A 12,355-nucleotide genomic window follows, 5' to 3' on the forward strand; every position below is an offset into this window, starting at 1 on the left:
ATGACGTGTAATTCAATAGTTTGCGAGGATTTCCATGAACGTCATCGGTTTTTGCTGTGTCGCTCACAATCAATATATTATAAGCATTACTTTCTCTTTTGCATTTTCATCTTGAAAACAGATATAATGGCAAGCCGGGCGTTTTTGTACCTTCTTGTGGCTATATTGGCTCTTTCTTTTACTCCTAAAGTCGCTGCATTCGGCGCAGGTACGTCTCTGTTCATGTATACGCGAATATTGGGCTCCTCGACTGACCGTTCATTTTTGCCAGGCAACATCCCTTCTTTCTCTTATCTGGAACATAAAGCTTTCCGCCATGGTGACATTGAAGATATCATTGCTAACCTCTTCAAAGCCGCTGGAGGTGGTTTTTTGTCTCGAGGTACCAAATTCACTCCTCTTGATGTAAAGCGTGTCTATTTGTATGTCTCATGCCACATTTTTATTTATTTACTGACTCATGGGCTCAGTGGCAACTGGCTAAGAGACTATAGTCAGGCTGTTGATGTTGGAGCCCTCAAGAAGACAAATCTACAGACGATCATTAATATTGTCATGGTTCTAGGTTTTATGGCTCATGGCTATGCTACTGCCGAGTTTGAAGTAACGAAGGAGAGGCTGGGATGCTATCTTCCTACTGAGCACATCGACAACCCTAAAGGATACGCCGACGGCGAAGATGCCAGGCAATATGATGATCGTCTAAGGGGTCCTGTTGATGATCGAGAGTTGCAGATTGACCCACAAACTGGTATGAAGAACTATATTGCCAATGGTGAGTTTGTTTCTTCGCTCATTATGATTTTTAACCTCGAGATAGAGAATGGCCATTGGGCAACTTCCAAAGCTTTGATCAGGCAACGACTTCAGGAATGTATACATTACGGTAGACTCTACAAAGCGAATGGTAACAAAGCCGATGCTTATGAGGCCTTTCAATTACTTGGTCGAGCTCTTCATACATTGTGATTATTTAAAAACATTTTTAAGTTTAACTCAATACTCACAACTTCTCAGGGAAGACTTTACAGCTCATTCTAATTGGTGTGAACTTGGTATGTTGAAATCTGCTGTGCCTTTTGCGGTGGACTAAAATGTTACAGCACTCATTTCGTTCGGCCACCATGATGTTTTTCCTCATGTTGGCCGTAATGTCAGAGTACGAGCTCCTAATGGTCGAGATGTATATCCTCTTGTGACCGGTACTTTTGGCGGTGCCGATTTCATCCACTCTTTGATGGGAGAGGCTACTGATCATCTCTCTCAAGTATGAATGTTGTATTTGTGAAGGAACTGCTGCTGATATGAAGATAGGCTTCAGTTTCTGATCTTACCAAAGAAATGACGAATGCTCGTTCCGTATCAGAAGGACAAAACTCCTCTGCCGACACTCTTCGTCAATTGTTCTTTAGCATTCCTGGTGGTGGGGGGGACGATATGACTCGCGAGATGGATGGTATCCAGAATATGCGTGCCGGTCAGCCGGGTGGTGTAGATCCCAGTAACATGAACCCTCAAGAGCTGCATGCTACTATTTGGCAGATTCTGAGTTTTAGGGATTCAGTCATGAAGAAGATTGAGGTCAGCGACATCAATTTGAGGGTATAATACAAGCTGATAAGTATGCAGAACACTATAGATCGAATTCCAGGTCTTTCTGGACTTGTTGAAAAGATTTCTAACTCTGTTTCTGTTTTTATCATTACTACCCTTGAGCCTTTTGTTAAGCCTCTTCTTGGCACCGCCACCGAAGCTCTAGGCCAGTCTTCTCAAGCTATAATTGATTCTCACGACCAATATGAGGTCTGGAACGACTGGAATGCCAGTGATCCCACTCACTCATTCCTCTCCAAGGTAAGCAAACTTTTATCGTTGGCCCATACCTAGTAAGATGAGATTAATATCAGTTCTGTAGGATCATTTCGGTCTCATTCTCAATCAGCCAGCTGGCGAAATTGCCAGAGTCATTGTTGAATTCACTGTAAACCTCGTTGTTAAGGCGTGGGATGACAACAGTATGGATACAAGACAGGTCACTGAGACTGTTCTTGAAGCCCTTTTCCACCCTGATTTCGCTTCAGGCCATTGTGCGTTATGTTAAAATCTGGACAGGGATCCGCTAATAAGAAATTAGCTCGAATCCAGGGCATGATGCTTGATGGAATGCGGGAATGGTTGCGGGGTACAGGCTCTGACCAACGCGAGATCCTCAGTCGCCTTACGGCGGACTCAGTGAAGCAAAGCAAAAACAGGCGTATTGGTGATACTTCTCAGAATACTGGTCATGTTCACAATCAACTTTTGCCGGAGGGAGGTTTGCAGCAAGTTGTTGCTCAACAAAATATGCATGTTCCTGGTGCAAACATTCTAAATGCTGGTCAGGATTTGGTGAGCGGCAAGATGGTACGTCACTTCAGTCTTCGCCATTGGACAAATTTCACTGAGCTATCTGGAACAGCCTTGGCAGCAAGGATTTGGCTCTGGAACAGCTGGTGGGAACCATGCCTGGCGAGAAATGGATACAAGCGCTGTTCCCTCTAGTGGATATCAGCCCCCTTCATCTGACTATTCTCAGCCAAATTACGAGTCTCGACCATCTTATGATGGAGCCTCTTTAGGACATTCCTATCAGCCTCCTCAGTCTTATGGTAATGGCGGCGGCTATCCTGTGCAGGATTATCACGTCGGTGGGGCTCATCAACCTCCTCCTTCTCATGGCGGCTATGAAGCCGGATATGGCAGTGGCCAGTTCCAGCAAGGTCCTCCTGCTGGTGGGTATGGGGGTCCTCCCCCATCCAACCAAGAGTACGGACAAGAATATAGGCAGGACTATCGACAGCAATATGATCAGCAGCCTCCTTATGGCGGTCAACCTCAAAACCAATGGGGTCAACACCCAAGTTATCAAGGCCCTCCAGGTGGTTGGTAAGACTTCATCGTTTGGCATACAGACTGTCTTGTAACGAAACACAATGGTTTTAAAGTTAGTATTTTTGGATGATGCTACATATTTGAAGGGGTTTAAGAGCTATGGCGAATATGATTCACAATTTATTCGTTCCAAGGTGATGGTTGAGATGTATTTATTGAGCTGTGAAATCAGGATGTGATTTTGAGTGAGTAGAAAAGAACAGTTACATCTTGTCATGCTTGTCCTACTGTACTAGTCTTTGCATCTCCATACTTTATATCTATATTACCTTGCATTGTATAGTCTGGGTGAATCCATCTTGAGCGAATACAGATTTTGGAATGGATTGATTCCGTTCTTCTTCAACTCTTGATTCAATAAAGTAAGGAAAACTCGCGCAAAATGATCGCATTTGAAGTGGTTGTCCAACAAAATGTATAAACAATGGCACAGCCATCAATTCATTCATTCTCCTTGACAATGATCAAGAATATAATCGCCCATCCGTATTTCTTGTACATACTATCCCAGGTGACTGACTGACCGTTTTTTTAGCTGTTAGAGAGCGCTAAAAGCCTACATTTGAAAGGAAACTTGTAGGAGATAATGGTCTCAGTGACAACAGGCTCCTATAAGCACTTTCTTGTTCTTTGTTGAAATGCTAGTCGCAGTACTAGAAGGTTAGGATAGGACAGGCAAGTTCATTCCACAAATAATGATCTCTTACATCTACTCCTTGTTCAGTTGATACTAGTGATTCGATGGTAGATCACCAGTCATATGGAGAGAAACAGATACATTCTTCTAAGGATCTGACGTAAATTTGACTCTCTTTAAACCTGTAGACTTCATCAAAACATTAAAGTAACTATCAAGGCCATACCTGAAACATTTTACCTGACTCTTTCACATGAAACAGATCGTTCTTCTCTTTTGGATAACAAGCATCAATACCAGATGTTGTCAAATCTTCAAAGTAATGTATAATAGGTATCATTTGAAGATTTTATTGATCAGATTTTTTGGAGAGTTATATTATTTACAACATGCCTAACAGCGAAGTCTTGACCTCCACCTTCAGGCGTGCCTATTTCAACCTCCATATGCCTTAACGTCAATTCACATTGATTTGTTGAATTTGCTTATCATTCTCTTTTTGAAAAGTATTAGACATTCCAGCTCAGGGCGAGAAAAATGAGGACAAGTGCTACTTGGGTCGCTCTGGGCCTAGCCGCTAGCACAGTGGTAGCGTTCTCTCCGCCTGTTCATGTCAACCTGGAGACCGCTTGGCCTGCACCTCCCTTGTTGCTGGAAATTTTGTAAGTCCAACAAGGTCTGCGTTGTATGCTTCTAACGGTCAAATAGGGAAACAGTATACGATGAGGAACCCCAGTCATACTTTCCCCTTCTCAACCTCATCTCTTCTCTGCCAACCAATTCTACCCCCGAGGCTATCTTCACTTCGACCCTTGACCTTATACAGGCCTATTCCCTCCTACCTTCACCGGCGTCCCTATCCACTTTTCATCTGGCGCTCTCACTGCATTCGACAGCACCGCGGATAGAGGCAGGGTATAACTGGTATGAGACATCAGTGAGAAGGAATGAGGCAAGTTTGGGTGTGGAAGGTTGTCAAGGATGGGTCGAGTGGAGAGGGAAGGGATTTTGTGATGCTGAAGAGCTGAGAAAGGACATGCAGCTCAGTATAGAAGAAAAGATCCATAAACTGTATGTTTTCTGTCGCATGTCTACAGGTAATTAACACATTCTGATTGCAGTGATCAGAAGCCATCCCTCTTACCGTTTGATCGTATCGCGCCTTCACAAACTGCTGGCCCAGTCTCTCCTCAAGCTGTCATCTATTACACTCCGGAATTTAAGACTTCAGGAGAACTCTTGAACTATCTTGCCTACCATGCTTCACAATACCCCGAGTTTACTTTTATCGTCCGTTACTTGCCCCCTCTAGTAGTTAGAAAGTCGCTACCATTAGCTGGATGGGGTGTAGAAATGGCTCTAAAAAGGACTGACTACCTAGTCGTTGATGATAGGACTGCAGCAGAGTCTGATAATGGCCAAACAACATCGAAAATATTCACTAGATCTAAGGAAAGAGACATTTTCAGTCACGTTCTTGGCGACGATCCCTGGTCCGATCTATCCGCTCCATTATCTACTGAAGAGATTGAAGAGATTGGACTATATGCTTCAGCTCTCATCATGTCTTCCAATGATCCTCTGGATGCTTTGATTCACTTGTCGCAAGATTTTCCAAAATACTCTGCGGCTTTGGCTAGGCAAATCAAAATTCCAGAGGTGATCAAGGCCAAAGGTAGAACAATTGCAGTACGAGGAAGAGGAAAAGAGGCTTTCTATGTCAATGGAAAGTCAATTGGCGAGGATCTCAATGTTTACAAACTTTTGGATGTTCTCAGACGTGAACGTCAACTGGCTTTATCCCTCACTTGCCTTGGTTTGACCCCTGCTCAATCGTTCTCTTTGCTCTCGGATCCTGTTGTGGGCCAGATGCAAGCCGGTGATGAGATGGGAGAAAACCTTGTTGACGCAAGCGACAGATTAGAAGGAGGCGATGTGGTTGTTTGGTGGAATGATATTGAAAAGGATAAAAGATATCGGAGTTGGCCCAAACATGTGGAAGGCGTGAGTACTTTTTGACTTGCAGCTATTTAATCTGACAGTTTAATAGTACATGCGCCCTCTCTATCCGGGTCAATACCACACCGTTCGACAAAATACATTCAATCTCATCTTTGTATTAGATCTCTCTCGCCTTAGCTCTTTAGATTTAATAGCGTCTTCCGTGTCAACGATGATCCAACGAGGAATTCCAATCAGGTTTGGCATTGTCCCTACATTTACAATTGCGGAGGAAGATGACTCAGTTAAGACGGCAAGATTATTTTGGTACATTGTCAGGACTTTTGGAAGAGGATTTACTAGAGAGTTCTTGCAGGAGGTAATGAGCTTCGCGTTCCTTGATATACTGTGCTCATGAAGAACAGATAATTAAAGATACCCCTCGGTTGAAGACTTCTCCTGATCCTAAAATATCTTTACAAACAGTCAAGAAAGCTTATGACCATCTTATCAGCGAATCATCCAAACCTGCTCTGCCGTTCGAAGAAATAGTTATCTCTGCAGATTGGGATCACCACATCGAAAAGACAGCAAAGTATTTACGCAGGTTGCTCGTGGACAAGTCAGACACGGCAGAGAAGAATGATGCTGTTGGTGGCCTCTTCATAAATGGTAAATTCATGAGCTTGACAGGAGTATGTCGTAACTTGACGAATTATCAACTATGTCACTGATGCAGCTGCAGAATTGGCCCGCTTTTGTCTCCCAAGAGATGCAGCTACAACTCTCTCATATCCAAGAACAAATACTTGCTGGGACAATTCCTGAAAATGTTTCGACATTATTCTACGACCTTCCTACCACTGCTAAGCGCCGTAGCGCATTTGTCGTTCCTAATAAAGAAAACAAACTTGAAGCTTTCAATTTACTAGAAATTTTTGCGGGCGATGTTGAATCAAAGCTTGGTACTGCATTTATCTATCCTGAAGGAGATAGAGGTACGCCGATAAGCATGTGGATTATTGGAAATTTGGACTCTGAGGAAGGTAGAGAAATGGCCAAAACAGCTTTGAAACACCTACAAACACCGGAATGCGCATCCAGGTTGGGTTTCATTCACACTCCTACCTCGGCTGGGTCGTGTAGCTCTGGCGAATACTGCTTATCTATTGTGCTTTACCAGTTAGTATCTCAAAATGCTCTCGCACTAGCCAAACCTGCCGATTTGTTAGAGCTCATATCAGACTTGGAAAATTTCCTTACTGACAAAAACGGTCTCTACACGGACGGAGTGATTGAATCTGATCCTGAGAATCCTGGGGCTGAGAGAAACCTTGAGAATGATCCAGAAAATAACCGGCAAAGGTATTGGGAAGCCAAACCTCTTCATGCAATGACTTTTGGAGGTTGGACATCTGATAACATTGCTAAATCTCGAGAAGCTTGGACATACGGTAACAATATAGCTCGTAAACTTGGTATCCGCAACAACGGTCCACACATTCTTGTAAATGGGAGGCTTGTCGGACCAGTTCAGAAAGCCACTTTCCCATTAGAAGACTTTGATGCCCTTGAAGTTTATGAACATAGAAAAAGAGTTAAGCCTGTCATTGATCTATTGAAAACTATGTATGACGATATTACTGTTTTCGACAAGTAAGTCGTACTCTCCCTATTCAATCAGATCGCTAAGCAATAATTAGGCCAACACTGGCGGATCTGATATCTAAGACTTCGTCCGTTTTGACAGCTGCATACAAATCACATGAAGCTGAAGGTATTTTTGTTCCTGTACAATCTCCTCGAACGAGATATTATGAAAAACTTGATAATGGAGAAATGTCATTCAAAGTCAACGTTGAAGAGACAGCTTTACTGAGGGTGGCGGTTGTCATGAACCCTGTTAGCGAGACTGCACAAAAATGGGCATCTATAATTAAAGTACGTTTTTTTAGAATACTAACCACTTTTAAGAAAATAAGCTAACAATAAAATTTTAGACATTAGCAGAGATGCCCAATATTTCAATTTCTGTGTATTTGGAGCCCGAGGTGCAGATAGAAGAAATTAAGTTGAAACGCTTTTATAGGTCCAGCGTCTCCTCTAGGTTGTCATTTGATGTGGATGGGTAAGCGTTTTGTCTCTAAGTCAAAGGAGAGTGGTCTTATAGATTGTAGTGAAGTGATCGGTCTCGGTGTTACATTTGACAACCTCCCTTCTAATCCTATTTATACAATGGGTTTAGATATTCCTCCTGCGTGGATTGTGTCTCCCAAGACTTCATTATACGACCTTGATAACTTACAACTCTCTTCAATCTCCAACCCTATATCAATTTTTTTCCAGTTGAAACAGCTGTTAATTGAAGGCCATGCTAGAGAAGATGCTAATGTGCCACCTAGAGGATTACAATTACAGATAATAGCCTCGAACGGCCAAGTTGCAGCAGATACGCAAGTCATGGCTAACCTTGGTTATCTTCAATTTCGAGCCAAACCCGGTTATTATTCTTTGTCTATCCGACCAGGACGTGGACGTGAAGTGTATGAGCTTGCCAGCGCTGGCGCCGAAGGTTGGGATAGCCCAATGATTGGACAACTCAGAAGTGAAATAGCCTTAGGCCAACTTGAAGGACAGACAATTTACCCAGTATTCAAGCGGAAGGAAGGGATGGAAAAAGCCGACGTTCTGGCCGAGGTGGTTGAACGTGAAAGCTTTTCTAAGCAAGTCTACGGAAGGTTAACATTTCCCATTCCCAACATACTTTCAAGCTGATGAATGTTCAGGATGAAATCTTTGCTTGGCCTCTCCTCTGACCCGACGCTTGCGAAGACTGAGCATGCGGAAATCAATATCTTTACTGTCGCCTCTGGTTTATTGTATGAGAGATTTGTTTCAATCATGGTTCTAAGTGTTATGAAACATACAAATAGTTCTGTCAAGTTCTGGTTCATAGTGAATGACGTCTGCAATTTACACTGACAGCAAAAGCTAACATTACTGTAGGAAATCTTTCTTTCTCCTTCTTTTATTGTACGCTTGACGTTATGATCACAAAAAGATATGGAAATGACTGATTATGGCCTAAGGATTTTCTCCCCAAATTTGCCGAAGAGTATGGGTTCCAATACGAGTTTGTCACTTACAAGTGGCCACACTGGCTTCGCGCTCAAAACGAAAAACAGCGTATAATCTGGGCGTAAGTTGCAGATTCTATTTCTGCTGTAACATCGTGTTAAAGCAATGGTTTTTAGCTATAAAATCCTCTTCCTCGATGTCCTTTTCCCGATGTCTTTAGAAAAAGTTATCTTCGTGGATGCTGACCAGATCATTCGAACTGATATGAAAGAGCTTGTGGATGTTGATCTTCATGGTCGAGTCTACGGATACCCTCCAATGGGGAACAGTAGAACCGAAATGGAAGGGTTCAGATTCTGGAAGAGCGGGTATTGGAAAGAGGCATTAAGAGGCAGACCATATCATATCAGTGCACTTTATGTGGTGGACTTGAAGAGATTTAGGCAACTAGCTACTGGTGTATGCGTGTCAATTTTGCACCAAACTTTTTACTGATGCGCAGCATAGGATCGACTCCGAGGTCAATATCATGCTCTCTCGGCAGACCCCAACTCCCTTGCGAACTTGGATCAAGATCTTCCCAATTCTATGCAAGATCAGATTCCAATTTGGACACTTGATCAAGATTGGTTATGGTGCCAAACTTGGTGCAGTGACGAGAGTTTGGAAACAGCCAAGACGAGTATGTTTTTTTTTGATAATTTCCTGGGTGAATCTAATCATTCGTTGTTTGCAGTTGATCTTTGTCAAAATCCTCTCACCAAAGAGCCTAAACTCGTTCGAGCAAGACAAATTCCGGAATGGGATTCATATGATCGTGAAATCGCCACCTTTGCGAGTCGTGTTTTTGAAGGGGCCGAAAGCGGAGCTTTGGCTGCTGATATTGATGAGCTTAACTTTGAAATCAAAGAGAAAGATGAAAACTCAAATAGAGAAGGACATAAAAGTGGTGAGATGGAAGTTGAATCGGATGAAGCTGTTGAAAAACAACTACATAGAGATGCTCGTGTTACAGACGAGTTGTGAATTAAAACACATCCAATACCCAGGATCATGCATATCATAAGAGAATTTTCTAGATGATATTTATCATTCCTGGTGCTGCCTCATCGTTTCTTCTCGCCAATATCTATCTATTCTCATAATCGCGCTTCCTTGATCTTACCAAAGACATGTTCTACTCTATTGAGCGACATGATAACCTCGCCGGTACCCGAAAGAGCTTTGGAATTGCGAAAATCCATGTAATACGTTCGACGCTCAATGATTTTGTATTTGATGATCTCTGGTCGCAACGATAGGGCCAGAAACCCTTTACCAGCGCCTATAGTCTCATTAAGAGCAAATCTGGCTCGGGGAAGAGGATGCGTACGACTAGGGACACTTTCCACCAAGACATCCTCCAGCGGTACTTCTCTCGGTTTGACCAGCATGCCCCACATATCTTGACGGCCAGTTTGTATTCTTAGATTCATCTCAGGCTTTACATTCCCAGTTTGTCGATCATTATTTCTGACTCTGACTTGGGACAGACGAGTTACCCGGCGACCTGTCTGAATGAATACACGATACATGGCGAGAGCTGAGCCACATAGCCCTAGAACTGATGGTGCCACAACAAATACAGCGTTTTGTACAGTACCCACCGTCTTCCTGGCAGATAAACATCAGCTATTATCGCACAAACTCTAGATAGACCAACTTGAACAGTCCGATATCATCCCTATCACTCCAAAAGTCAGGCATTTTGGGCTTGTTGGGCATCAAGAAATACATGATGCTAAAACATCCTAGAGTGCATCCCAACACAAGATGTCCACGAGGGGAGAAGGCGAGTGGGCGGGCAAATATAACGCGTTCTTCCATAACAGCATCCTTTAGCTTTGGCGATGGTAGCGGTCGCCATGGCCATGGAGATGTGAGAGAGACTCCCGTTCGCATGGTAGTTGTCGAGGCATGATATTTTGCAGAGGTAAAAACCTTTTTTATATTTTGATGATTGGCACAATCTCTGCTGTGAGACGACACAAAGAGGACAGTCCCGGAAGATCCTGCCTTCATGGTGATTGAAATGGAGAGCTGATAGCTGATAAAAAAAAGAAAGTGTTCAAATGGCATTAAAACTTTCAACAGTAAAGTCATAAAAAATCGTTGAAAAGCCCCCCAAGACGATAATACCCATTCTTATCTTATCAGATATAACCATTTTGGGTGGTTGTCCTGCAAACTTTTCCAACCGCATACATGGTTTGTCTTCATTTTTTGAATCAAATTCTGTTTTTTGATTTATACATTCAATTATAGACAGGCTCAAGACAAGCAAACCAACAGCATCATAGATAAACATATATCTATGACATATACCACAGCCTCCACCATATTTTCTTTCCGAAAAGGACTAGATTGATTTGTTAAACTACAGCTCTTCCTTTCCTTACACAGCAATTCAATCACTCAAATAACTGTTTATACCTCATCAACCCTTCAATGCTGAGCGGCGGCGTGATTGATTCTAATGACCAAGTGATGGAGTCAAACTATGTGTTATACCGCCTTTTCGCTCGCACTTTGTCCAAGTTGGAGAGTTTTCAGCAATGAAAAGAGAATGTCATGGGAAGTTTCAAGAAGGATTCTCGGGAAAGTAGACGGGAAGAAAGCAATGAGGTGCCCATGAGCAGTGCTTGATCTCGGGCAGAGGCGATGAGGTGTGGAGCGTCTGATAGGTACATAAACTGGCATCCAAAAAAATATTTTGTCAATGGAAGCTCATCTTTTCATTTCACAGATTCCACAGGAATCAACAGCCATGAAGCTCCCTGTCATCACTGCTCTCGTTGCGTTTGCTTCTGTAGCATTTGCCAAGGTTAACCAAGTCTCTGTGTCACAATTGGGGTGTTCTGGGGGGCTTCCTTGGGACGACTTATAATAAGTAACTCTTAAGACAGCTAATTAATATTCATTCCCTAGAGAGTCTATGGAATGAATCTACTCTTTATATATCATTGTCCTTCAACCATCCAATATAGGTGAGTCACCATCTTCAACAGGATACACGAGTTGAGTGTCCTGACACTCTGTCCCTTCCAAGGCTATACCTGGAGAGAGTATTACTGCTCAAGTGTCTAGCACGAGTTATATCCAAAACTGGAATGATTTTGGTGTGAGCGGCTTTAACGATATGTATGTGTCTCTGACGCGCTCTAGATTATCTGGGGCCTTGTGCAGCAAGGTCATGAATGTGAAGGATGTGTTGGCCGGGAGATTGGTTACCAAAACCTATAGTAGGTCCTGATATCTTGGTTGTATTTTGTTACTAATGCAGCTTTTGTTAGCAATGAACCTTCGTATCCTAACCAGCCTGGTAATTATTCATTCCAGGTTATTATCCCTCAAGTGGATACTGGCAGCTACATCTTTGTGGCAGCCGTACCGCATCTTGTTGGGGTGAGTCATTGTCTAGCTATCCGACTGGTGAATACTGACGTCGCGGCAGGCATCTGGTACCACGGGCTTCAACTACTTTAACCAGCCTATCGAGCTTGTCTTGAACGCCAAGACAAGAGTCTGAACGGTTGTTTTTCAATTGTGCCTCTGAGCATATTCCATTCATCAATGACTTGTGATACAAGCAGGAAAATGATGACAAGCCCTGTTGTATACTAGGCTGTTTATAATGAGCATGAAGACAATGTAACGATAAGCTCATTTGATAATTAGATATACCATTGCATTACTTGTCATGTATAAAAACAACAATCTAATACGTCT

General features: G+C 42.8%; 4 protein-coding genes across 4 annotated transcripts; 3 read left to right on the forward strand and 1 right to left on the reverse strand.

Moving 5' to 3' along the window:
- Window positions 1-126: 126 nt before the first annotated feature.
- On the forward strand, window positions 127-2,929 carry L203_100354 (uncharacterized protein; the record flags this gene model as incomplete). Its single annotated transcript, XM_066209813.1, has 11 exons — window positions 127-208; window positions 272-422; window positions 471-775; window positions 821-965; window positions 1,018-1,055; window positions 1,104-1,267; window positions 1,315-1,581; window positions 1,630-1,854; window positions 1,916-2,087; window positions 2,135-2,403; window positions 2,459-2,929. The coding sequence occupies 11 exons, from the start codon at window positions 127-129 to the stop codon at window positions 2,927-2,929; spliced, it is 2,289 nt and encodes a 762-aa protein (XP_066065910.1).
- A 1,176-nt stretch (window positions 2,930-4,105) lies between these two features.
- L203_100355 (uncharacterized protein) lies at window positions 4,106-9,613 on the forward strand (the record flags this gene model as incomplete). Its single annotated transcript, XM_066209814.1, has 15 exons — window positions 4,106-4,230; window positions 4,277-4,639; window positions 4,690-5,572; window positions 5,619-5,888; window positions 5,935-6,204; window positions 6,255-7,165; window positions 7,213-7,450; window positions 7,510-7,637; window positions 7,687-8,247; window positions 8,296-8,464; window positions 8,516-8,542; window positions 8,599-8,708; window positions 8,764-9,046; window positions 9,095-9,269; window positions 9,324-9,613. The coding sequence occupies 15 exons, from the start codon at window positions 4,106-4,108 to the stop codon at window positions 9,611-9,613; spliced, it is 4,803 nt and encodes a 1,600-aa protein (XP_066065911.1).
- Window positions 9,614-9,726: 113 nt separating this feature from the next.
- Window positions 9,727-10,648, reverse strand: L203_100356 (uncharacterized protein; the record flags this gene model as incomplete). The annotated part of the gene is made up of 3 exons (XM_066209815.1): window positions 9,727-9,911; window positions 9,960-10,240; window positions 10,290-10,648. 3 exons carry the CDS (start codon window positions 10,646-10,648, stop codon window positions 9,727-9,729), a joined length of 825 nt encoding a protein of 274 aa, XP_066065912.1.
- A 918-nt stretch (window positions 10,649-11,566) lies between these two features.
- L203_100357 (uncharacterized protein) lies at window positions 11,567-12,135 on the forward strand (the record flags this gene model as incomplete). Its single annotated transcript, XM_066209816.1, has 5 exons — window positions 11,567-11,613; window positions 11,676-11,747; window positions 11,792-11,868; window positions 11,920-12,031; window positions 12,081-12,135. 5 exons carry the CDS (start codon window positions 11,567-11,569, stop codon window positions 12,133-12,135), a joined length of 363 nt encoding a protein of 120 aa, XP_066065913.1.
- Window positions 12,136-12,355: the final 220 nt, after the last annotated feature.

The sequence above is a fragment of the Cryptococcus depauperatus genome, chromosome 1, assembly GCF_001720195.1.
Source record: "Cryptococcus depauperatus CBS 7841 chromosome 1, complete sequence".
NCBI classification, from domain to species: domain Eukaryota; kingdom Fungi; phylum Basidiomycota; class Tremellomycetes; order Tremellales; family Cryptococcaceae; genus Cryptococcus; species Cryptococcus depauperatus.